Consider the following 24,240-nt stretch of genomic DNA (forward strand, 5'->3'; position numbering starts at 1 on the left):
GAGTCCAGGCTGTAAACCTGTAAGGAGTGCAACAACTTTTAAATCGCAGCAAAGTTGCCACTCATGATCCTTATATTTGATTGACTCTAGCAGTAAAGCTATGGTTTTATAAGTTTCTTTCATGTCTACTGCGTAAACCAAAGGTTCCGTTGGAAATTATGCAGTAGTACTGCTTCCAAGCTGGGTTTACTGGAGTCAATAAATAGTCGCCACTCCTGTGGATTATGTTGTGCTCCTAGCTGCATCATCACACCATTGACAGCTTGACACACACTGAATTCGGCATATCGAAACGCTGAGCGAAGAAAGCACCCCTTGATTGAAACAGCAAATTTTTGTCCCTGGAGCTTGAAGATTTCATTGTTGCAGTCTCGACCCGAAGAGTTCAGCTTGCTGTTTCGAAAGTTTTAGACCGCGAACCAAATAGTTCTATTCCTTTTGATTAAAGAGCTGAGGCCAAGTGTCATGATATTGATGGCATTACTCTTCTACATGTTCAATACTTTCTGGCTCACTTGACATGATCTCTGGTTCCGTGGTTTTCAAGTTACAGACAGGAACAGGCAACCCCTCATTACGGGGCACAGGCAAGTGCACTGAAGATACACTTGGATTTTTTATTTTATGTCTAGTTTTGCTTGAATGTCCCTAAATACACTACTCGCCATTAAAATTGCTACACTACGAATATGACGTGCTACACACGCGAAATTTAACCGACAAGAAGAAGATGCTGTGATATGCAAATGATTAGCTTTTCAGAGCATTCACACAAGGCTGGTATCGGTGACGACACCTACTACGTGCTGACATGAGGAAAGTTTCCAAACGATTTCTCATACACAAACAGCAGTTGACCGGCGTTGTCTGGTGAAACGTTGTTGTGATGCCTCGTGTAAAGAGGACAAATGCGTACCATCACGTTTCCGACTTTGATAAAGGTCGGATTGTAGCCTATCGCGATTGCAGTTTATCGTATGGCGACATTGTTGCTCGCGTTGCTCGAGATCCAATGACTGTTAGCAGAATATAGAATCGGTGGGTTCAGGAGGGTAATACGGAACGCCGTGCTGGATCCCAACGGCCTCTTATCACCAGCAGTCAAGATGACAGGTATCTTATCCGCATGAATGTAACGGATCGTGCAGCCACGTCTCGATCCCTGAGTCAAGAGATGGGGACGTTTGCAAGACAACAACCATCTGCACGAACAGTTCGACGACGTTTGCAAGCAGCATGGACTATCTGCTCGGAGACCATGGCTGCGGTTACCGTTGCCGCTGCATCACAGACAGGAGCGCCTGCGATGGTATACTCAACGACGAACCTGGGTGCACGAATGGCAAAACGTCATTATCTCGGACGAATCCAGGTTCTGTTCTGTTTACAGCTTCATGATGATCGCATCCGTGTTTGGCGACATCGCGTTGAACGCACATTGGAAGCGTGTATTCGTCATCGCCATACTGGCGTATCACCCAGCTTGATGGTATGGGCTGCCATTTGGTTACATGTCTCAGTCACCTCTTGTTCACACTGACGGCACTTTGAACAGTGGACGCTACATTTCAGATGTGTTACGACCCGTGGCTCTACCTTTCATTCGATCCATTCGAAACCCTACATTTCAGCAAGATAATGCACAACCGCATATTGCAGGTCCTGTACGGGCGTTTCTGGATACAGAAAATGTTCGACTGCTGTCGTGGCCAACACATTCTGCAGATCTCTCACCAATTGAAAACGTCTGGTCAATGGTGGCTGAGCAACTGGCTCGTCACAATACGCCAGTCACTACTCTTGATGAACTGTGGTATCGTGTTGAAGCTACATGGGCAGCTGTACCTGTACACGCCATCCAAGCTCTGTTTGACTCAATGCCCAGACGTATCAAGGCCGTTATTACGGCCAGAGGTGGTTGTTCTGGTTACTGATTTCTCAGGATCTATGCACCAAAAGTGCGTGAAAATGTAATCACATGTCAGTTCTAGTATAGTATATTTGTCCAATGAATAACCGTTTATCATCTGCATTTCTTCTTGGTGTAGCAATTTTAATGGCCAGTAGTGTACTTGTAAGACAGAAGTAACAGTCTAAATAATGGTCATTAGGCTCGCACCACGCCATCGGAACAGCGAATGGCAGGTCTCAGCGTTTTCCTTTCAAGCACTCGGTTAAGGTTGTGGTACAGTTTATGCAGTCAATATGAGGTGCAAAATATTTATGTTGATCGCCAACAGGAAAATCAAAATACAATTTCTATACCTTCTTAACCAAATCATTGATCGGTTTTTCTAGGGCATTTTGAGTGAATTTCCCACACACATAAGAAAAGATATCGAGATGGTTTGGGCTGCAGTGAGATTTACTAGTTGCCATTTTTCTTAGTGTAAGTTTTAAACACAAAACATTTGCACTATCTTTCACAGGAAACACTCACTGAGCATCTCTTTAACACCACTGTATTACCACACCAACCATTTACTGACGATTTGTAGATCTTCTAGCTCTCTTCTGAAAATCAAAAAACAGTTCAAAATCAAAACAGAAGAACCACAAAAAGCGAAATAATGCATACGAAAAATAAAAAAACCCTTAAAAACGCAAAGATATATTCGGATTCAATACACCACATCCCAAATGCAAAATGGTTGTTGACTAGTGTTATTGGCTCACACTGGCGAGCTTTCAGCATTCCTTCAATAATTACCAAATTAGTACTCATGTCGTACATAATACCCCCCCACACCATGATACCACGAGTTGGAGAAAGATGGGCCTCCATAACCGTTGTTTTCAGTGATTATCCCCCATATCATCTATGGACCGGTTGGTATTAAACTTAACCGCCACGCAAGTCTCGTCGATCTGTTCACTCCTGTTCCTGCTCGAAGTACATCTGTTGCCATCCGTCTATACGTCGTACATAGTCGAACAATCGTCTTGTGGCGTACTCTTCCTGGAAGGAACTGCGCCTGTTCTTCTTGCTACACTGTTGTCCCGAGGCCATGCTTTCATCACTCTTTCCAGTATCACTGACAAATGTCTGTGCAACCAATCAGTTTGTTGTTTGTCGTACCAGTGATATGACCTTTCTCAGCGTCCGAAAGATGGGGATTAGTTGCACTTGCACGTTCTCTTGTTACGCTGTCTGCAATCTCCCTTTGGCAAACCTCTAGTAAGTGAACGGCGCAGAGTTGTGACTGGGAATTTGGACTGAAGGGAGAGGTGCGTTATGGTGGTCCACGTAGTTGTGGAAAGCTGCAGTGCCAGTGTCGTGTTGCTGTTAGTAAGAGACCCAGGTTAGAATCCCTGGCTTTGGTACAAATTTTCATTTGCGGCTTCAGTCTGCATAAATACAGACTTGAAAAGGTCTCAGGATCCAAAATAGTTTAACTTCTAGCAATGGTAAACACACCAAATAACCATCATGTGCCTGCAACATTCTTTATTCCTAAAATGGGCTTCTTTTTCCGTAATGTAAACACTGAACGTATGCTCCCATAAGGATGAAATTTTGCTGATCAGATTGGTAGCGTTCCTTGCATCAGTGATTGCATCTGAGAGCCACACACATCTGGCAAATTACACGAGTGCTTGCTGTGTCTTGCACTGTTGTGATACACTGCCTTGTTTACGTTCCAGGCTGAAGCCCATCGCGCCGTTCAACGTTCGGCGGTGCGTGGTTGACAACCTCGTGCTGAGTGGCTACCGCATCCCCAAAGGGGTAAGTGTGTGCCAACTGGTGTCCCATACAGGTTATTGCTCAATGAACAGAAGAGTGCAGAGTCCACATTGAAGAGTCAAATTCATTTTCCCGAAGTATTTCTATGAAGTTAGACGATTTAAAACTGACATGGTTCTGTTTCTAACCTTTACGTAGTGGCTGCTTTTGTTAGCTGCACAGTCCGCAGCCCGTGGTCGTGCGGTATCGTTCTCGCTTCCCGCGCCCGGGTTCCCGAGTTCGATTCCCGGCGGGGTCAGGGATTTTCTCTGCCTCGTGATGACTGGGTGTTGTGTGATGTCCTTAGGTTAGTTAGGTTTCGTACCCCCCTCAGATTTAGTTATAAGTTGGCACAGTGGGTAGGTCTTGAAAAACTGAACACAGATCAATCGAGAAAGCAGGAAGAAGTTGTGTAGAATTATGAAAAAAATTAGTAAAATATACAAACTGAGTAGTCCATGTGAAAGATAGGCAACATCAAGGAAAATGCGAGGTGAGGAGCGCCGTGGTCCCGTGGTTAGCGTGAGTAGCTGCGGAACGAGAGGTCCTTGGTTCAAGTCTTCCCTCGACTGAAAATTTTACTTCCTTTATTTTCGCAAAGTTATGATCTGTCCGTTCGTTCATTGACGTCTCTGTTCACTGTGATACGTTTAGTGTCTGTGTTTTGCGACCGCACCGCAAAACCGTGCGATTAGTAGACGAAAGGACGTGCCTCTCCAATGGGAACCGAAAACATTCGATCGCAACCGATTCCTCCGATTCCTCCACACGAAAAGACATCTCATATATTCTATACGACACTGGTGACGGCATGTGCATCACATGACAGGAATATGTTGTCGACCCACCTAACTTGTACACGTAGCGAATGGGTAAAAAGATTCTTCTACCTTGCCCGATTTAGGTTTTCTTTTGGATATGATAATCACTCCCAAAAAAGTGTTGAAAACATAAGAGTTTGTCACATAAACTGAAAATAAAAAATTAAAATTATCACTGGAGGGAATACTTGAACCTAGGACCTTTCGTTCCGTAGCTGCTCTCGCTAACCACGAGACCACGGCGCTCCTTGACTCTCACAGTCATTGATGTTGCCTATCATGGGATGGACTACTCAGTTTGTATAGTTTACTAATTTTTTTCATAGTTCCACACAACTTCTTCCTGTTTTCTCGATTGATCTGTGTTCAGTTTTTCAAGGCCTATCCACTGTGCCAACTTATAACTAAATCTGAGGGGGGTGCGATGGGGAGGTTCCCTTGTCAGAGCCATTTGAACCATTTTTTTTTGTTAGCTGCGCACTCAAGAAAACTTATGCATTGACCCTCGTGTTACATTAGTCATTTTAATTATTACTGGGCTCCACGCTGAAGTATTTCAGTAACTATCAGAACTACACGGAGGAAAAGAGGTTAATAGGGAGCTACATACCCGTGCTTTAAAAAATATATATATTATTAGCTTCCGTTTTCCATGAAACACATAAATCAAATAATTGCCCTTTACATCACAGAGCCCTTGATCCGATTGGAAGATTATCGGTGGATTAATTATTCCACATGAAGCTCTGAATGCTGATACATGCACCTCGTGTTAGAGTCACTGGCGACAGGAGAAGATGGGAGTTTCTCGTTCGTAATGTCAGTAGGTAAGTTTCGTTGTTCACTCACTTGGTAGGGTCTGTTGGTACTTCGTAAAGCTGTTGGGCAGTGCGTCGGTAGCCAGTCAGCACCTCGATACTCCACGTATGGCCATGAGTCATTGAATGTGAGTGATGAATATATCCCTCTTAGAAGACTGCTCACATCATCATTGAGCGACATCGAACGGATAATAATCAGGCCTACCTAACTATTTGGTCTCCCATCGTCTGTGCCTTCTGGGACACCAGTTTTTGTCCAATTTAAGCCATTGGTCACAAGTAATATGCGCTTTCGCCAGTGATGGAAACTGTTACGGCTACTTCAGCCCTTCTCTGAAACTACCGTTGATTTCATTTAGTCTTCACTGTTCGTCGTTTTTCATCTGAGTGATTAAAAATAATGCTATACGGTTTCTAACGGTTCCCATGCGTCATGTCTCTTATAATCCAGCGAAAATCGAGACTCTAAGTAGACGTGCACTGTCTCTAAATATCCTTAGCCCAAGCGTTGTGTACGCGACACTAGTGCACCAGCTGTATTGGTGAAGTAATATAAATTACACACACATGTTATTCACGCCTTAATTATTTTGCAGGTGAAACTTCATATTTTACTAACGCCTTTCGGCTATATTTTAACGCATCTCCGCCACAACATACAACCCAATAAGTTCGAATAATCTTTTTGTGTTCGTAATGAGATATTTTTCTACAGTTAGTATGTTTTCACTATTTTTTACTATTCCCTTCCGAGTAAGTAGTTTTTATAAACGTTGAAACCAAGGTGAAGCGGTTTAAATAAATCTTTAAATAAATCTTTTTATTTTGCAGGTGATTGGCTCTTTCTTATTTCCTCTTACGTTCTTTCTTAGCTGCCAAGTAAGTTGTCAGGTAGACTAAGACAAGATACTAAACAAGCATATTGACATTCTCTTGCACAATAAATATAGCTGTTTGGATTTTTTTCCTTCTTTAGGGTTCCATATCTCTATTATAATAATAGAGGTCTTATGGGATCATTATGTTATCCGCCCGTCCGTCTTTCTGCCCGTCAAGATCCCTTTTTGTCAGGAACGAATAGACGTGTCAAGGTGGAATGTTTGTCACATACTGAGACTTATGGCCCCTTGGTGGTGTAAAAAACGTAAAGTTACACGTCATTTCAATGAAAAGATCAAAATTATGTTATTTTGATACACGCAAACCCACTTTTCAAACCCTACAGGATATTTCCCATTGACCTAAAATCAGGAAATTGGGCAATAAGCAACGCTTCACAGTACAAGGCAGGAAGAAAATACTAAAAATTGTTAATTTGTAATTATATCACAAGAAAGTAAAATATTTTTTCGGAGGACTCTGTCTCTCCGTCTGTAAAAACATAATAATTATCATTCTCGAAAGTCTTGGTATTCTCGGCACCGATATCTTGCCAGTATTGATATGGACAACAGGCAAAAATCGTCCAGATTCTCGATGGCTGGGATGAATGTTCCACTGTGGTCTGCGTTTTAACTATGCTGTTGCCCCATCCTGAATCCTGATTAAAAATTACTAGAGTGCTACCTCCACATCAAGTCTGTTAAAAGAAACGCAGGAAAGATCTCAGCCACTTCAGACGTTGGCACTTCACTGAACAGAATATTCCCAAAATAAACTTGTTACAGCAGTCTGTAGAAACTCAAGCAAGCTCTACTCCTATGAGTGTTAGCGATAGTTGTCGAAAATGTGTAATTTATTTACTATAAAATGTTTACGTACAAGAGAATGGTTTAACAATGGGTTGTAAACCAGCTGGGAAAATGGTGGACCTCTTCTTGTAAGATTATGAAACAGCTTTTTTTAAAGAAAAATGTTAAGTACAGTCAGAAACTACGTGTACGTAAACATATTAAGTTTTTACAGACGGAGAGACAGAGTCCTCCGAAAAATATTTTACTTTCGTGTGGTATAATTACAAATTAACAATTTTTCGTATTTTCTTCCTGCCTTGTACTGTGAAGCGTTGCTTATTGCCCAATTTCCTGATTTTAGGTCAATGGGAAATATCCTGTAGGGTTTGAAAAGTGGGTTTGCGTGTATCAAAATAACATAATTTTGATCTTTTCATTGAAATGACGTGTAACTTTACGTTTTTTACACCACGAAGAGGCCATAAGCCTCAGTATGTGACAAACATTCCAACTTGACACGTCTGTTCGTTCCTGACAAAAAGGGATCTTGACGGGCAGACAGACGGACGGGCGGATAACATAATGATCCCATAAGACCTAGATACCGGCTCCCAGGTTGATGCCATATTTCTCGACTTTCGAAAGGCGTTTGACTCAGTTCCGCACTGTCGCTTGCTGCAAAAAGTGCGCCTAAGGTCTATCCGGTGATTTATGCGGTTAGATAGAAAGTTTTGTAACAGACAGAGAGCAGTATTTCGTCCTGAATGAGGTGACTTCAACAGAAACAAGCGTAACTTCAGGTGTGCCCGACAGCAGCGTAATAGGTCCGCTGCTTTTTACGATTTACGTAAACTATCTGGTTGATGGTATTGACAGCGGCATTAGACTGTTTGCCGATGATGCTGTTGTCTACAGGAAAGTAGTATCACACGAAAGTTGTGACCACATCAATGTGGATTTTCAGAAAATAAATGCGTGGTGCAATGACTGGCAGTTATCTCTCAATATTAGTAAGTGTAGCCTACTGCATATAACAAGGCGAAAATCCCCATTAATGTACGAGTACAAAGTAAATGCCTAGTCTTTGGAAGTGGTAACATCCACCAAGTACATGGGTGCGACTCTTCGAAATGATCTCAAATGTAATGATCAGATTACATAAGTAGTGGGCAAGTCGAACTCTATTAGTAGAATATTGAAGCGATGCAGTTCTTCAGAAATGGAAATAGATTACAATACGTTAGTTCGTCCAGTCTTAAGAGTATTGTTCGTCTGTATGGGCCCTTAAGTTGGATCTGATCCAAGAGATTGAGAAGGTCCAAAGAAGAGCGGCAAGATTCGTGACTGGTACATTTTACCATCGCGAGAGCGTTACAAATCTCATAGAAAGTTTGAAATTGGACACACTTGGAAATAGACGACGCGCCAAACGGAAGGGGTTGCTCACTAAATTCCGAAATCTGATCTTCGCCGAGGATGAGAACATATATTATTACCACCAACTTTCAAACCGCATAATGATCACCATTCAAAGATGGAAATAGAGCTCGTACTGAGGCGTTCAGACAGTCGTTTTTCCCTCGCGCGATCTGCGAGTGGAACAGAGGGGGAATATGACTGGCGCGAATTGTGCCCTCCACCACACACCGAATGGTGGCTAGCGGAGTATATATGTAGATGTAGATGTAGAATCTATGACCTCATATCATTTTCTTTCAGTATGGTGATCATACCTGTGTATGTAGTTGGTTCAATATGTATTCTGCATTCAGAGGAGGAAGTTGATGACTGAAATTTCGTGAGAAGCTCTTGGCGCAACGAAAAACTCCTTTTTTTTAGTGATTACCACTCCAACTCGCTTACCATATCCATACCACTCCCTTTGTTGTTTCACAATAATATAAAACGATCTGTCGTTGTTTGGGCTTTTTCGGAGTAATCTGTTAATCCTATCTGGTAAGGTGGCAAGATGCGTAAGAGTATAGTATTTACGGTAGAGCAAGAAGGATTTTTGAATTTATTTGAGGACAGAAGAATAACAAACGATTAGATTACAAGTATACAGGAAACCCACGTTCAGAGGTTCTGTTGTAAGTTTTCTAAAGTGTAGGTTTTCTATGATGGCACTCAGATGTAACTTTTCAGCTTTGTAAGTGTCAAAGTGGAATTCTTCGAATGAAGGTTAATAGTTTGACATCTTAGCAAAATATTTAAACTTTAATCTGACTGTGTACGTAGTGCAACTTTATGCTCTCTTGTTGATGTATGAAACTATTACTTCGGTGCGTGTGAAGCTTTTGCGTTTGAAGTACCTACGTGCATTATTACGAACATTACATGCAATCATGTACAAAACACATCTAACCTATCACGTGCAATAACTATATCACTGAGTAAACTTTATACGTGATCTCAGTACTTACATTTCCAGTGAAAAACAATTACACAATCATTATGCTAAACAACTTCAGAATGTGAAAGTAACCTGTATGGATAACCACTGTTCCGTACGTGCTCAACACACCATTCAGTTCTGGCGCTAATAATCACGTTGACTTACCTCTGCAACAAAGGATGAACAGCTATGCCTTGCAACTGTTGTCTGATGTAAATCAGGCTGCTTTGTCATCCTTTCAAATAACTTTGTCATGTGCAATACAAGATACTGCGCAAGCTTAACATGCAGTTAGTAGTCAGACCTCGCGATCTGTAATGAGAGCCCAAAATATTTCTCTCTTAAATCTCTTGAATAGAAATTGGGATGCGGAGGCTTAATGTCTAATAATTAAAAAAAACTAATTCCGCTTCAGGTTTGTGTTTTAATCAGCGAAATTAAAAAGATTTGAACAAGACTGCATTACAGAGCACTTTAAGTTAATAGTTTTGGCCAAACTTAAAACATCCGTACAATTTACTCTTCAAACAAAATTTACATTCATTATTTAAAGATGAAAAGAGGTAAAGAGTGATGTATTCCTTCCCTTAGTTCATGCATTTACGAGGTAATGAGACAACGGCATCGTTATTGTCAATAAATGCAAGTTACGAAAATTCACAAAACTGAAAATGTTCCAAAACGCGACCTCGCCCTTTCTGCAATTAGAGCAAGCGACTGGATATTACCTTCTTTAATAACTTCCAGGTTACAGCAACAGCATTCCGAAACTAGATCTCCACACGCCATTGGTAATAGAAGAAATTAGTTGCCTTTAGTTAACAACCATACTTCGTGAGAGTGTTATCTGTCAACAAGAGATGTTCAGCACAGTATTTTATATGTTTGACGATGCTTGTTTGCTGATGAGATCTCTGTTTTTGATAGTGCGTAAAGGCATGTTAACTTTAAAGTATGTAAGAGATTCATACGATTTAAATGGTTGTCAGTATGTATGTTAATCCAACGTAATGACTTTTCTTTTCTTACATAGCTTGATAATGAGATACTGAAGTCACGAAAACTGTTGCAGTAAATAGGTCACACATTTAAAACAGCTGGTGAATAACATTCAAGTACTGATTCATTATGCTGTTGTACTGCGGATTCACGACAGCAAATCAAGTCAGTCGACGAAAGAAGGAAGTCCAAAACTGATCAGGGAAATCCAGGAATACGGAAACACAAGTCACTCAAGAATGAAATAAATAGGAAGTGAAGGAAAGATAAGGCGGAAAAGCATCGTGAAAAATATGGAGAGTTCGAAAAAGAAATGATTGTGGGAAGGACTGACTCATCATATAGAAAAATCAAAACAACCTTCCGCGTAATTAAAATCAAGGGCTTTAAGGTTATGAAATCAATGAGGTCCACTTGTAAACATAAGGGTGAGGGAGAATAGATGGAAGTAGTACACTGAGGGGTCTCTGTGAGGGGGAGGACTTATTTCATAGATCTGACGAGATAGAAAAAGAAAACGGCAGTCGATAGGGAAGAGAGATGGGATTCAGTATCAGAATAAGAATTTAGAAGAGCTGTGCAAGGCCTACAATCAGATAACGTAGAAGGGATGGATAACATTCCATCGGCATTTCTAAAATCATCGGGGACAGTGGCAACAAAGCGATTATTCATTCTGGAGTCTAGAACGTATGAGACTGGCGATGTACCATGAGATTTTCAGAAAAACGTCATCCACAGAATTCCTAAATTAGCAACAGCCGATAACAAACAGAATTATCGCACACTGAGCTTAACAGGTAATGCATCCGTACTGCTGACAAGAATGATATGCAGAAGAATGGAAAAGACAATTGACAGTCTCTTAGATGACAATCAGTTCGGCTTTAGGAAAGGCAAAGGCACCAAAGAAGCAGTTCTGGCAGTGCGGTTGATAATGAAAGCAAGACTGAAGAAAACTCCAACATTCATAGGACTTGTCGACCTGGAAAAAGCATTTGACAGTGTAAAATGGTAAAAGATGTCGAAATTCTGAGAAAAATAGGAGTAAGCTATAGTGAGAGTTGGGTAATATAAGATATGTACAAGAGCCAAGTGGGAGTAATAAGAGTAGACGACCAAGAACGAAGTGCACGGATTCAAAAGGGTATAAGACAGGGATGTAGCCTTTCACCCCTACTGTTTGATCTGTACGTCGAAGAAGGAATGACGGAAATAAAACTAAGGTTCAAAAGTGGATTTAAAATTCAAGGCGAAAGGATATCAGTGCTAAGATTCGCTGATGACATTGTTATCCTCAGTAAAAGTGAAGAAAAGTTACTCGATCTGTTGAATGGAATGAACAGTCTAATGAGTACAGGATATGGATCGAGAGAAAATCGAAGAAAGACAAGAGAAATGAGAAGCACCTGAAATTAGAACAACTAGAAACTTTGGTCATCACAAAGTATACGAATCTGAGGAATTCTGCTAGCAAGGCAGCAAGATAATGTGTGACGGATGGAGCAATGGGGACATAAAAAGCTGACTAGTACTGGCAAAATGGGCATTCCTGGTCAGGAGAAATCTACTACTGTCAAATCATAGGCCTTAATTTGAGGAATTAATTTCAAAGTACGTTCATATGGAGCACAGCGTTGTATGTTAGTGAGACATGGACTGTGGGAAACCGGAAAAGAAGATGTGAGATTTGGTGCTACAGAAGAATGTTCAGAATGAGGAAGTTCTCCACAGAACTCTTGAGGAAAGGAATATACAGAAGACACTGACAAGAAGAATTAACAGGATGGCAGGAGATGTGTTAAGACATCAGGGAATAACTCTCATGGTACTAGAGGGAGCTGAAGAGTTTAAAAACTGTTTATGAAGACAGAGATTGGAATACATTCAGCATGTAATTGAGACGATAGGTTGCAACTGCAACTCTGAGATGAAAATATTGGCAGTTTGCTGTATTCACACTCGACATCTTGCAAATGGTAGGTGCAGCTTAACAGATGGATTCTGTCTTCCTAGATTTGCAAAAGACGTTCAGCAAGGTACATCTTCGTCCATGTATAACTGTGATACGATCGTCTTCATACACCTGCCATTCGCTGGATGAAAGCGTGTCGAATTCAGCTCAGCAAATTAATGGTGTAAAATGAGACGGAAATGTAAAATTAGCTGAATGGAAGACAGTTTTGTTTGACGCAATCTAACAAAGTGCGGGATATCCGTCAAATAATTCGCATGCAAGACAGTAGAAACCTTATAAACAGAACATGAGGGGAAGCAGACACGAATGTAGAGACGCGCAGATAGATTCTTGAGTGGTCAGTGCAATCCATGCGGAACTGTAACGGAGGTCTGAGGTGTAACAGACAGGTTTCGATTAAAGCTACATGTTCTACCTTGATCTTTCAATCCGACGAATGATGTCCAAAAAGAAGGAAAAAAAAAATAATTTTCTTGTTAGTTCAATATATGTTTCCAACACACCTTCTATGCGTGTAATTTTTGGTATTATTTGCTCGTGTATTGCGTGCTGAGGTGGCGGACAGGCATATTGACGGTGCGTTGCGCACATGATGCTGCGAGCGATTCCTCCATGCTGCTGATGTTTCGCTTAGGAGATACGCTGCGGTTCATGGAACCCCCAGGAGTTTGGAGACGGTGCTCAGGGAAGTGTCTGTCGCTGTTTGACAGCTGTTGCGTAACTGCTAATGCTGTATAGCTCGAGTTGTAAGCACCTGTTGAATGCAATGTATAGGGAGTTTAATACGAGTATATTGCGTTGGTACCTAAGTTCGTAGAGTTTTCTTAATAAGTTTAATAAACACAACAGATACACATAACTGAGACTTTAATCATCAGTAATATGTTCTCCTTTACTATTTGCAACAGTTTTCCAACGCTAGGATAACTTTTCAATTACGCGAATGTAGAAGTCACATGGTTTTGAGGCGAACAACTCGTCGAACCATGTTCGGACCGCAATGTCATCCAGAAAGGAAGTGTCCTGAAGGTTGTTCGATAAAGAGCGGAAAGAGTGCAACTCTGAAGGCGCAAGATCCGGTGAATAAGGTGAGTGCGAAATGGCTTCCCTACCCAGCTCCCGTGTAGTGATCATAGTCAGTCTAGCAGAATGCGAGCGGCCGTTATCGTGGATTAGCACCACTTCACGTAGTCATCTTGGTTGCTGTTCATGGACTGCGGCTGCAAGACGTCTTAGTTGTTAACAATAAATATCTGTAGTGATGATTATTCCTCGGGGAAGCAATTCGTAGTACACCACACCGTCGCTGTTTTACCAGACAGGTAATATTGTCTTTAGTGAATGCGTGCGGGTCATTGCATGTGGAGTTGCTGATTTGTTTGGGATCAACAATTCCTTTATTTTCCTTACGTTAGCACAAAGACCATTTCTCGTGACCAGTAACGAATAGGACTGGTCGGTGCTGTTCACGACCCCGCTGATGAACAAGCAGAGACGCGCATAAGGCAACCCGCTGTTTTTTGTGATTTTAGCTTAGGGCATGCGGTACCCACACACCTGATTTTTGAACCTTCCCCATTGTACGGAATTGTCGTACGAGGGTAGGATGATTGCAATTCATTACATCTGCTAGTTCTCGAGTACAAAGACATGGGTCTTTCTGGACGTACTCTGTTCATGGCCCTATCCCCGTACACGGCGTAAATGTTTGTGTCTGCCTCCGCTGCTGTCACCCCTTTATTGAACTCTAACATAAGAATATGTCGGAAACGTTCGGATTTCTTCACTTGGCATTCTAGTTTCTAGGGTTCACAGTTCCACTACCTATCTACAAATGACAAGCTGACAATATGTAAACTCAAACAGCAACGTTGAACTATAAATTAAAAATTACAGTCGATAAATAAATCCATAGCAACAGGATTACCAACTTTCAAAAGAGAGATTCTACGAATTTATGCAGCAGCTTAATACGTATCGCAAAGAAGGAAAGTTCAATAGCATTCAGTAGTAGCTGGCTTTCTAAGTAACTCTTCAGGCTGAACCAGTCATCGCAATTGAGGAAAAGGAGTCTTGGAGCTAAGACAGCAGGGCAATGGTTACTTCTCCAACTGGTTTGAAGTGAAAGAAGGTGAAATTGATAATCCACGGCGACGCCCGTGAACTATACAAGCAAAAGACCGCAGAGACATAAGGCACATTCACATGCTCGGGCGAATTAAGTGAGAAACTTCGGAAGATAAATTCCATTATTGTAGAGAAAACTTGCTATGTAAATTTACAGAACAGTCCTCGTATCATGGCCCTGGGTTAGTGCAGGAAGATAACAATAGTGGCACAAAGGCTCCTGCGGCCTACAACGCCCAGTGGCTTGCAGAGTATGCAAGTAAGTTTAGGCGTGAAATAAATGGAACATCTAGTTTTCTTTCAATTTCAACATTTCTGAAGTTGGTATTGTCCGTGTCTGATCAAAAGGTATGCACATTATTTCCGCTACAAAGTGAGGTCTGAATGATTCTACATCTACAAAGCGTGAAAAAAATTGGAAATTTATGGTAAGATCTTGTGGGACCTAACTGCTGAGATCCTCGGTCCCTAACCTTACACACTACTTAATCTAATGTAAACTATCTTACGCTACAGAAAACACACACACCAATGCCCGAGGTAGGGCTCGAACCTCCGACGGGAGGAGCCGCGCGAACCGTGACAGGACACAATAGACCGCGCCGTGCGCGACAAAAAGTTGCAGCAATCCACAGAAGAGGACGAAACGAAATGAAACTTCATCGGATAAGAGGATATGTGAAATGATTACAGTAATTAAAAAAGCTAGTCAAATTTACGATGACTGAACCCGCTTGTCACTATGACGTTGCATCAGCCCTGGCCTGGATGCATGCACTAAATCGATTGGGAAGGGTGCCATGACGCTGCTGTATGCTCTCCGAAGACAACAACTGACTCACAATTGTAGTAACTGGTGCTTGATGTGCAAGATACTGGCAATGGGACGAACTTGACGTCCAAGCACGTCCCACACGTGAACTGTTGGAGACAGATTTCGGGATCTTGCCGTTCACTGGAGTATCTCAATTTCACGCAGATAGTTCATGGTGACACGTACCATGTGTCTTGTAGCAAACTGGCCCCGCGATACAGTCACGTAAGAGGTAACATGTTGTGATGCAGGATGTACGTGATGTACCGTGGTGGCACCGGACTCCTCTCAATCACTACCTGCTGTGCTGTGAAGTCAAACACGATGGTGCCTCACACCATGACGCTAGAAGTAACATCGCCTTGCAGCTGCAAAACATGGGAAGAATGAAATCTGTCTCCAGGTGATCGTCATTCTCTCCAACGATGGTCACCCGGGGTCACTCTCTGCCAGGCATTTAGGTGCGATTTGCAGAGCAACCATGCAGATGTAGCGTAAAACTGGAATTCATCGCTGAACGCAATGTGACGCCATTCATCAGCGGTCCCTGGCTCCCGGTCACGGCAAACTATACAAAAGTCGTCTGAGATATCAACCATCGAAGATAACTACATAGGTCGTAACTTTCCTACATCATATACAATGAAATAATCTACGGTAACATATGGAAATTACGTGTGTTCTTGACGTCGCTATGACGTAATTCACCTAACTACATCATGTGAAAGTATCACAGAGAGTACTACACTGAAGTGCCAAAGAAACTGGTATAGGCAGGCGTATTCAAATACAGAGATGTGTATATAGGCAGAATACGGCGCTGCGGTCGGTAACGCCTATCTAAGAGAACAAATGTCTGGCGCAGTCGTTAGATCGGTTACTGCTGCTACAATGGCAAGTTATCAAGATTTAAATCACTTTAAACGTGGTGTTATAGTCGGCGCACGAGCGATGGGACACAGCATCTCCGAGGTAGCGATGAAGTGAAGATTTTCCCGTTCGACCGTTTCATGAGTGTACCGTGAATATCAAGAACCCGGTAAAACTTCAAATCTCTGACATCGCTGAGGCCGGAAGAAGATCCTGCAAGAACGGAACGAACGACGACTGAAGAGACTCGTTCAACGTTACAGAATTGCACTCCTGCGATAACTGCTGCGGATTTCAATGCTGGGTCATCAACAAGTGTCAGCGTGCAAACCATTCAACGAAACATCATCGATACCGGCTTTCGGAGCCGAAAGCCCACTGGTGTACCCTTGATGACTGCACGACACAAAGCTTTACGCCTCGCCTGGGCCCGTCAACACCGTCATTGGACTGTTTATGACTGGAAACATGTTGCCTGGTCAGACGAGTCCCGTTTCAAATTGTATCGAGTGCATGAACGTGTCCGGGTATGGAGAACACCTCATGAATCCATGGATCCTGCATATCAGCATAGGAGGGTTCAAGCTGGTGGAGGTTCTGTAACGGTGTGGGGTGTGTGTAGGTGGAGTGATCTATGGACTCTGCATATCAGCATGGAAGTGTTGAAGCTGGTGATGTAATGGTGTGGGGTGTGTGCAGGTGGAGTGATATGGGACGCCTGATACGACTCTGACAGGCGACACGTACGTAAGCATCCTGTGTGATTGCCTGCATCCATTCATGTCTATTGTGCGTTCCGACGGACTTGGGCAAACCCAGAAGAACAATGCGACACCCCACACATCCGGAATTGCTACATAGTAACTCTAGGAACACTCGTCTGAGTTTAAACACGTCCGCTGGCCACCAAACACCCCAGGCATGAACATTATTGAGCATATCTCGGATGCCTTGCAACGTGCTGTTCAAAAGAGATCTCCACCCCCTCGTACTCTTACGGATCTATGGGCAGCCCTGTAGGATTCATGGCGTCACCTCACTCCAGCACTACTTCAAACATTAGTCGAGTTAGTCGAGTCCATGCCACGTCGTGTTGCAGCACTTCTGCGTGCTCGCTTGGGCCCTACACGATATTAGGCAGGTCTACCAGTTTTTTTTCTCTTCAGTGTAGTGTGACTGTTAAATAATGAGAGTTACGACAGAGAAAGTCGTTGGAATCGCGCATATTCAAATCTGACGCTACATGAAAACCGTGAAACATTTATCCAACAACGTCGCCACTGAAGCGTCCGTGCTCACACAATCTTCAATCGGCTTAAGTATTCGATCTTTTACGGTCTGGAAAATATCTACATGTATAAGACTGTTCTTCAGTAACACCTCTTTGGCACAGGACTCATTGAAACACTTCTATACTAGTAATGTACCATTCCATCAGCACATGGGAAAACGAATGTCTAAGTGTTTCCAAGCGAGGGGCAATGAAAACCGCCTGTGCTTCTATGATTGCCACTCCAGCTCGCGTGTCACAGTGACACGGCAGTCATCTGTTGTTGTTTGGAGAGAAAAGTTTGTCGCGGATCGCACTACTCTGTACCAGAACTGGTTCAAAAGTTTTAAATTATTTAGTAACTTGCACTTGTTGCAGGTTTGTTTATTTAATATCTTTTTATGTAAAATTCGTATAAGTCGTATCAGTGTCTCGGGTGATTCATCTCAACTCATTTTCCAGTTGCCGTACTGTAGTTTGTCGTACTAATTTACATTTACGTGTAATCAACACAAAGATGGATAAAGCGCGGTCATCTGTTGTTGTTTGGAGAGAAAAGGGAAGAAAAACAAGGGCGGACGCACGGTCGTTGAGGCCGGCGGGGGAGACGGCGGCGAGCAAGTGATTAGCGGCAGATCGCTCTCCGTGGACGTGTCAGTTTCAAGCGGCTGGCGGTTACGTGACGTCACGAGGGTTTATCCCATTCCTGCACAAGGCTTTAAGACCGCGCTTTATCCACGTTTGTGTTGATTACACGTGAATGTAAGTTAGTACGACAAACTACAGTACGGCAACTGAAAAATGAGTTGAGATGAATCAGCCGAGACACTGATACGACTTATACGAATTTTACATAAAAAGATAATAAATAAACAAACCTGCAACAAGTGCAAGTTACTAAATAATTTAAAACTTTTGAACCAGTTCTGGTACAGAGTAGAGCAAGTGCTCATTTTAAAATTCTCACCTAAACTCAGTAACTAACATAATTGTGTAATTTTCAACGTTAATATTTGATTCGTAAAACGCCAATTTTATTAATTTGCTGCTAATAATTAATTAAAATAAATAATACAAGACAGGTACACAAATAGCAAGGCGGTGCGTGATAGCGTGTGTCGTTACACACATTTCAACATGTTTAGTTTGTGATATTTGTAATTGTTATGATATGTTGTCCTTGTTTATTAATAATTTTTGCATAGTTTTGCCCAAATTTGTTTAACCTATGTATATACATAAATCCTCATTAGTGCATCAGAAAGAGCGCTTCAAATTCATATGGAAAGTGGTGCCTCATAAAGAAGTGTAATGTTATTTAGTGGCACAAATATACAAAAACTATTTTCACACTCTGCAAAGACAATCGCAAAAATATTCAGACATTAATTCTGAGCCAACTATTGCAGCTACAAATTTGTGTAATGTGTGTGTTTTGATGAAAATTTGAGTGCGCATGTAATGGTACAAACAGAATTAAGATTTATCTTCTTTGTAAAAACTTATGCAAAGAACTGGTGGTCAATGGAAAGCAGTTACGTGACGTAGCTTGGGGCATTTCGGATCGAAAGTATTTAAGCAGAACTGACACAAAGCTCCAGCGCCGCCGTCACCCCCCGTCCACCTTCTCCAGTTTGCCGATGACACCGCCTTCCTTGCCCTTGCCCCCACCCTGCAGCGCTCCCAACACCTTCTCCAATCCCATCTTGACTGGTTCACCGCTTGGTGCAACCAGTGGTTGCTCAAGGTCAATCCCTCCAAAACCCAGGCGATCATTGTAGGGAAAACCACCCCTTCCTTCCGCCTCCTTGATTTCTATCTCACCATCTATGGCCGTCCTATCGCCCTCACCCCCACCCTTAAGTACCTTGGCGTCACCCTCGCCCGTCGCCTCTCCTGGACCCCCCATCTCCGGACAATCCAAGCCAAGGCATGTTCCCGACTCCATCTCCTCAAGCTCCTCTCCGGCCGTACATGGGGTCTGGACCCCTCCACCATCCTCCACACCTATAAATCCCTCATCCGCCCTATCCTTTGTTACGCCCATCCGGCCTGGATCTCCGCCCCCCCTACCTTTTATAAATCCCTTCAAATCCTTGAACGCCATGCTCTCTGCCTCACCTATCACATCCGTCTCCCGTCCCCCATGCGGATCCTATACGATCTCATTCCATTCCCTCACCTCCTCCTTTTCCTTGAAAGGATACGGATCCTGTACAACTTCCGCAAACTCGATCCTCCTCACCCACTTGTGTCGCCCATCCTATCCCACCCCCGCCTGCTGCCGCGCCTGTGTTCCCACGTCCCACCCGGTCTCATCTCTCCACCCTCCTTACCCTCTCCCAAGGTGGCTTCCTGATGATGTCCTCCACCCCTCCATCTACCCCTTGTATCATCTTTGATCCTCCCCCCCCCCCACTTCCTGCGTCCTTTCCTTTAGGCACCCTCCCTCCCTTTCCTTTTCCCCCCATCCCCCTTCCTCCACCCCTTCCCCCGGGCTTCCCCTCCCCCTTCCTCCCTTCCCCTTATCTCCCCTGCCCGTGGCATCTCTGCTCTCCCCTCTCCCTCTCCCACCCACCCTCCTCCTCTCTTGGCAGGTCTCGTACACACTCGGTGGACTTTCGCGCGCCGGAATTCATCGCCATCAGTGTCTCGTGTGTGTGCCTTCGTTTTGTGTTTAGTGTTCTTTCGCCGTCACGCCACCACTGTTCATGTGTGCCGTCGCAGTCATCCGTGTTATGCACGCCGTGTCAACAAGTGTTAGTGCTTTTTCTCGTCCAGCGTGAACAGCTTCATGTTTATTGTTTTTTGTATCTACATTTTTGCCTGCCGTTTTTATTGTATTGTCTGTGCCACCTATATGTCATATTATTGTACCACTCAAGGCTGAAGAGCAGCGTAACATGCTGCTGATAGCCCGCCTTGTATGAGGTGATTAAAATTATAATAAAGAAAAAAAAAAAAAAAGCTCCAGGTCCGAGTTCGGCGCGCCTTTGCTGACGCCGGACCCGTGTTGCTCGACGCGACACTTTGGTGACAGTTTTGCGGTTCCAGAAGTGTTGAACTTAGCCGAATTTCACGTGTGAGTGCAAACGGAATATGATTAGGACTTGAGATATTTTCAGTGAGGAACACAGTAGTGACTTGTGTCTTTCGCGCGTTATGTATTTGGTTGAAATGGCTCTACGCACTATGGGACTTAACATCTGAGGTCATTAGTCCCCTAGAACTTAGAACTACTTAAACCTAACTATGGTAAGTACATTACACACATCCACGCCCGAGGCAGGATTGGATCCAGCGACCGTTGCGGTCGCGCGGTTCCAGACTGAAGCGCTTACAACCGCTCGGCCACACCGGCCGGCTGTGTATTTGGTGACCGTTTTTGTAAGCAAACGGCACTTTGCTGCAAGAATCGTAGCTGTGGGACTCTGTTTCCATTCGAGTGTCGTCACACTTAGCCGCCGAAACGCTGATGTGGGAGACTTTATTTTTGATGATTCTAAACTACGTTTTGGGGTGTAAACGGGACTTAATTTCTGATATGGTCAGATTGGACTATTATTTTACCACATTTAGGTGACTGATTCTGAAGCAGTGCCACTGCACTTCAACTGTGCTTAAACCAGTCTGGACGAATATTTTTTGTCATCCGACACTAACGAATTCGCACTAATGTCAAGTGAACTTTAAACCCTCGGGATTAGGCCGTGTTTTATGGAACTGATCAATTTGCTAAATGTCAGTCGATGTTGTTCAGCATTCAAGAACTTCAATTAAAATTTGTAGCGTGTTCATCATGGCTTTTAGGGGTCAAACCAATAAGTAAACCGGGACCTAACTGTTTGGAAGATACCACCAGTGAACTTTATTTAGTTAAGAGTAAAAGCTTGTGCATTTCAAGGAACTTAACACACACCTTCGATTCGTCATTCCACTTCAGCCTCTTAGAGTGCACCCTAGTTAACATTTGTACTTGTCCGTCAGCAGCATCGAGAGTATTTTATTTATGCACGATAACAGGTGTTAAGCACACGTGACTGGCGACAGGAAGGATAGGAGATCATCCCCGAGCTAGACAACGAGAGCCAGCCCCATTCCCATTCCGCCGACCGTCGCAGTTGTGGGCTCCTCCGGGGTTTAAGCATTTGCATACCCATTCCCATTCCGCCGACCGTCGCAACTCTCTGCCCTATTTCACAATAATACAAAACGTGCTGTCCTTCATTGAACGTTTCCTATGTTCTCCGTTAATCCTATCTCGTAAGTATCCTATATCGCACAGCTACATTCTGGCAGAGGACGAACAAGTGTAATGTAGGCAATGTACTTAAAGTATTTGGTGCATCTTGTAAGTGATCTGCCAATAAAACGCCTACCCCACATCGTCTTTTATGTGATGGAAACGAAGTATGTTGTTCGTAATGGTAATCCCTAGATATTTATTTGAATCTACGACCTTTAAAACTGTATAATGTATCGTGTTACTGAAATTTAGCGGAATTATTTTAGTATGTTACTCATGTTGAAACAGTCAACTTTATTTTATTGATTAGGAGCAATAGCTACTTTTTGCACCATGCAGCTATCTTTTCTAAATCACTTTTGCAGTTCGTTTTGACCGTCTGATGACTTTTCAAGATGATAAACACAGGTATCATCTGCAGACAAAGTAAGAGGACTGCAGACAATTTCTCCTAAACCATTTATGTAAGACTATTAACAGCAGATGGTCGGTAATGCTCCACTGGAGAACCCCAAATATCGATTATCGCTAGACGACCTCCCGTCAGTCAGAACTAACGGTGTGCGGCCTCTCTAACAGGAATTCACTTCTCTGTTCGCGACACCGGACAATATTACACAGGCCAGCAATTTGATTACAGGCTGCTAGAAAGGAAGTGTGTCAAACTTTATTTGGAAATCTAAACTTATGAGATCAACTTGAGATCTCCTTTCGGTAGCACTCATTAATTTGTGTGAATAAAGACATTACACAGGAAATATTTTGCCGTAAACCGTGCTGGTTATTTGCCATTGGATCGCCTTCGCCGGCCGTTGTGGCCGAGAGGTTCTAGGCGCTACAGTCGGGAACCGCGCGGCCGCTACGGTCACCGGTTCGAATCCTGCCTCGGGCATGGATGTCTGTGATGTCCTTAGGTTAGTGAGGTTTTAGTAGTTCTAAGTTCTAGGGGACTGATGACCTCAGAAGTTAAATCCCATAGTGCTCAGAGCCATTTGAACCATTTTTTTGATCGCCTTCTTCAAGGTACAGTCTAAGACAAAATTTAAAAAAATACACACTACGACGGAATTACTGAAATACGACGGAAATCGATAGACCTGATGTAATTTACAGATAAACAAATGATTACAGTTTCAGAAAAATTCGATGATTTATTCAAAAAAGAGCTTTACAAGTTCATTAGTTTAATAAGACATTGTTCTACTTTTGGCCCTTACGCAAGCAGTCTTCGTCTTGACACTGATTTATAGAATTGTTGGATGTACTGCCGAGGGATATCGTGCCAAATATTGTACAATTGGCGCGTTATATTGTCAGACTCCCGAGCTAGTTGTAGGGGCATGCTGCGGATGAAAACTAAATGGTCGTAGTGGGAAATGAATTGGCTCTCTAGATCCTCACTCCTTGGATTGTATGGCGGGTGACAGTCATATTCGTATTCCACTGCTGTCCGGGGCGTCTCCAGAAACGGTTTCGCTGGTTATCGGGGCTCATTTCGAAGTGGGATTCATCTCTGAAACAATTCTGCTCCAGCCAATGAGATTCCAGGTTGAACGTGGTCGAGAACACTGCAAAGGGGTTTGATGGTGTACAGAGGTAAATGGTGGTTCCCGCAAGGGGTGCCGTGGGCTCAGCCCTCTTTCTAGGAGCCGCTGTGGTCACTGAAGTACCAGTTGCACTCCGGATCGATGCTGATCATGAACCCAGGACTCTGAGTGTCTCTCTGACGATTGATCAGTCTTTAAGTTTTGTCGTCGCTGTAGATCGACCTCGTTCTTCTTAGCGCTGTGTTCGGTCATGGTTCACTCATTTCTGCGAACAGCGTCGGATCGTGGCATCGTTCGTATTCAAATGTCGAGTGATTCGCCGATTACTCCAACCGGCTTCTTTAAGCTTAAATGCTGACATTTGCGTATATTGTTCACGCGCCAGTCTGTGAGGCATAGCGACTATCCATCTGAATAAACGGAATGAAATTCGTGAAGACTTTATGTCCTGGTCTTCATATGTCCCTTTCCCTGCCAGAAAAACGGTGAAACGGCGCTTCAGCGTTACACGTTTCCCCATTGGCCGCCTAAGTTTACAATTTTGCATTTTGCGTCAATATTTACACTACTGGCCATTAAAATTGCTACAACACGAAGATGACGTGCTACAGACGCGAAATTTAACCGACAGGAAGAAGATGCTGTGATATGCAAATGATTAGCTTTTCAGAGCATTCACACAAGGATGGCGCCGGTGGCAACACCTACAACGTGCTGACATGAGGAAAGTTTCCAACCGATTTCTCATACACAAACAGCAGTTGACCGGTGTTGCCTGGTGAAACGTTATTGTGATACCTCGTGTAAGGATGACAAATGCGTACCATCACGTTTCCGACTTTGATAACGGTCGGATTGTAGCCTATCGCGATTGCGGTTTATCGTATCGCGATATTACTGCTCGCGTTGGTCGAGATCCAATGACTGTTAGCAGAATATGGAATCGGTGGGTTCA

General features: G+C 43.2%; 1 protein-coding gene across 1 annotated transcript in view; it reads left to right on the top strand.

Moving 5' to 3' along the window:
* Positions 1-24,240, top strand: part of LOC126482390 (probable cytochrome P450 301a1, mitochondrial) — a 230,564-nt gene that overhangs the window by 169,084 nt on the left and 37,240 nt on the right. The window contains exon 10 of the mRNA XM_050106497.1: positions 3,646-3,727. Coding sequence (XP_049962454.1) covers positions 3,646-3,727 — 82 coding nt within the window. The remainder of the gene's footprint in view (positions 1-3,645; positions 3,728-24,240) is intronic.

Source organism: Schistocerca serialis, chromosome 5, assembly GCF_023864345.2.
Source record: "Schistocerca serialis cubense isolate TAMUIC-IGC-003099 chromosome 5, iqSchSeri2.2, whole genome shotgun sequence".
Taxonomy (NCBI): Eukaryota; Metazoa; Arthropoda; class Insecta; order Orthoptera; family Acrididae; genus Schistocerca; species Schistocerca serialis.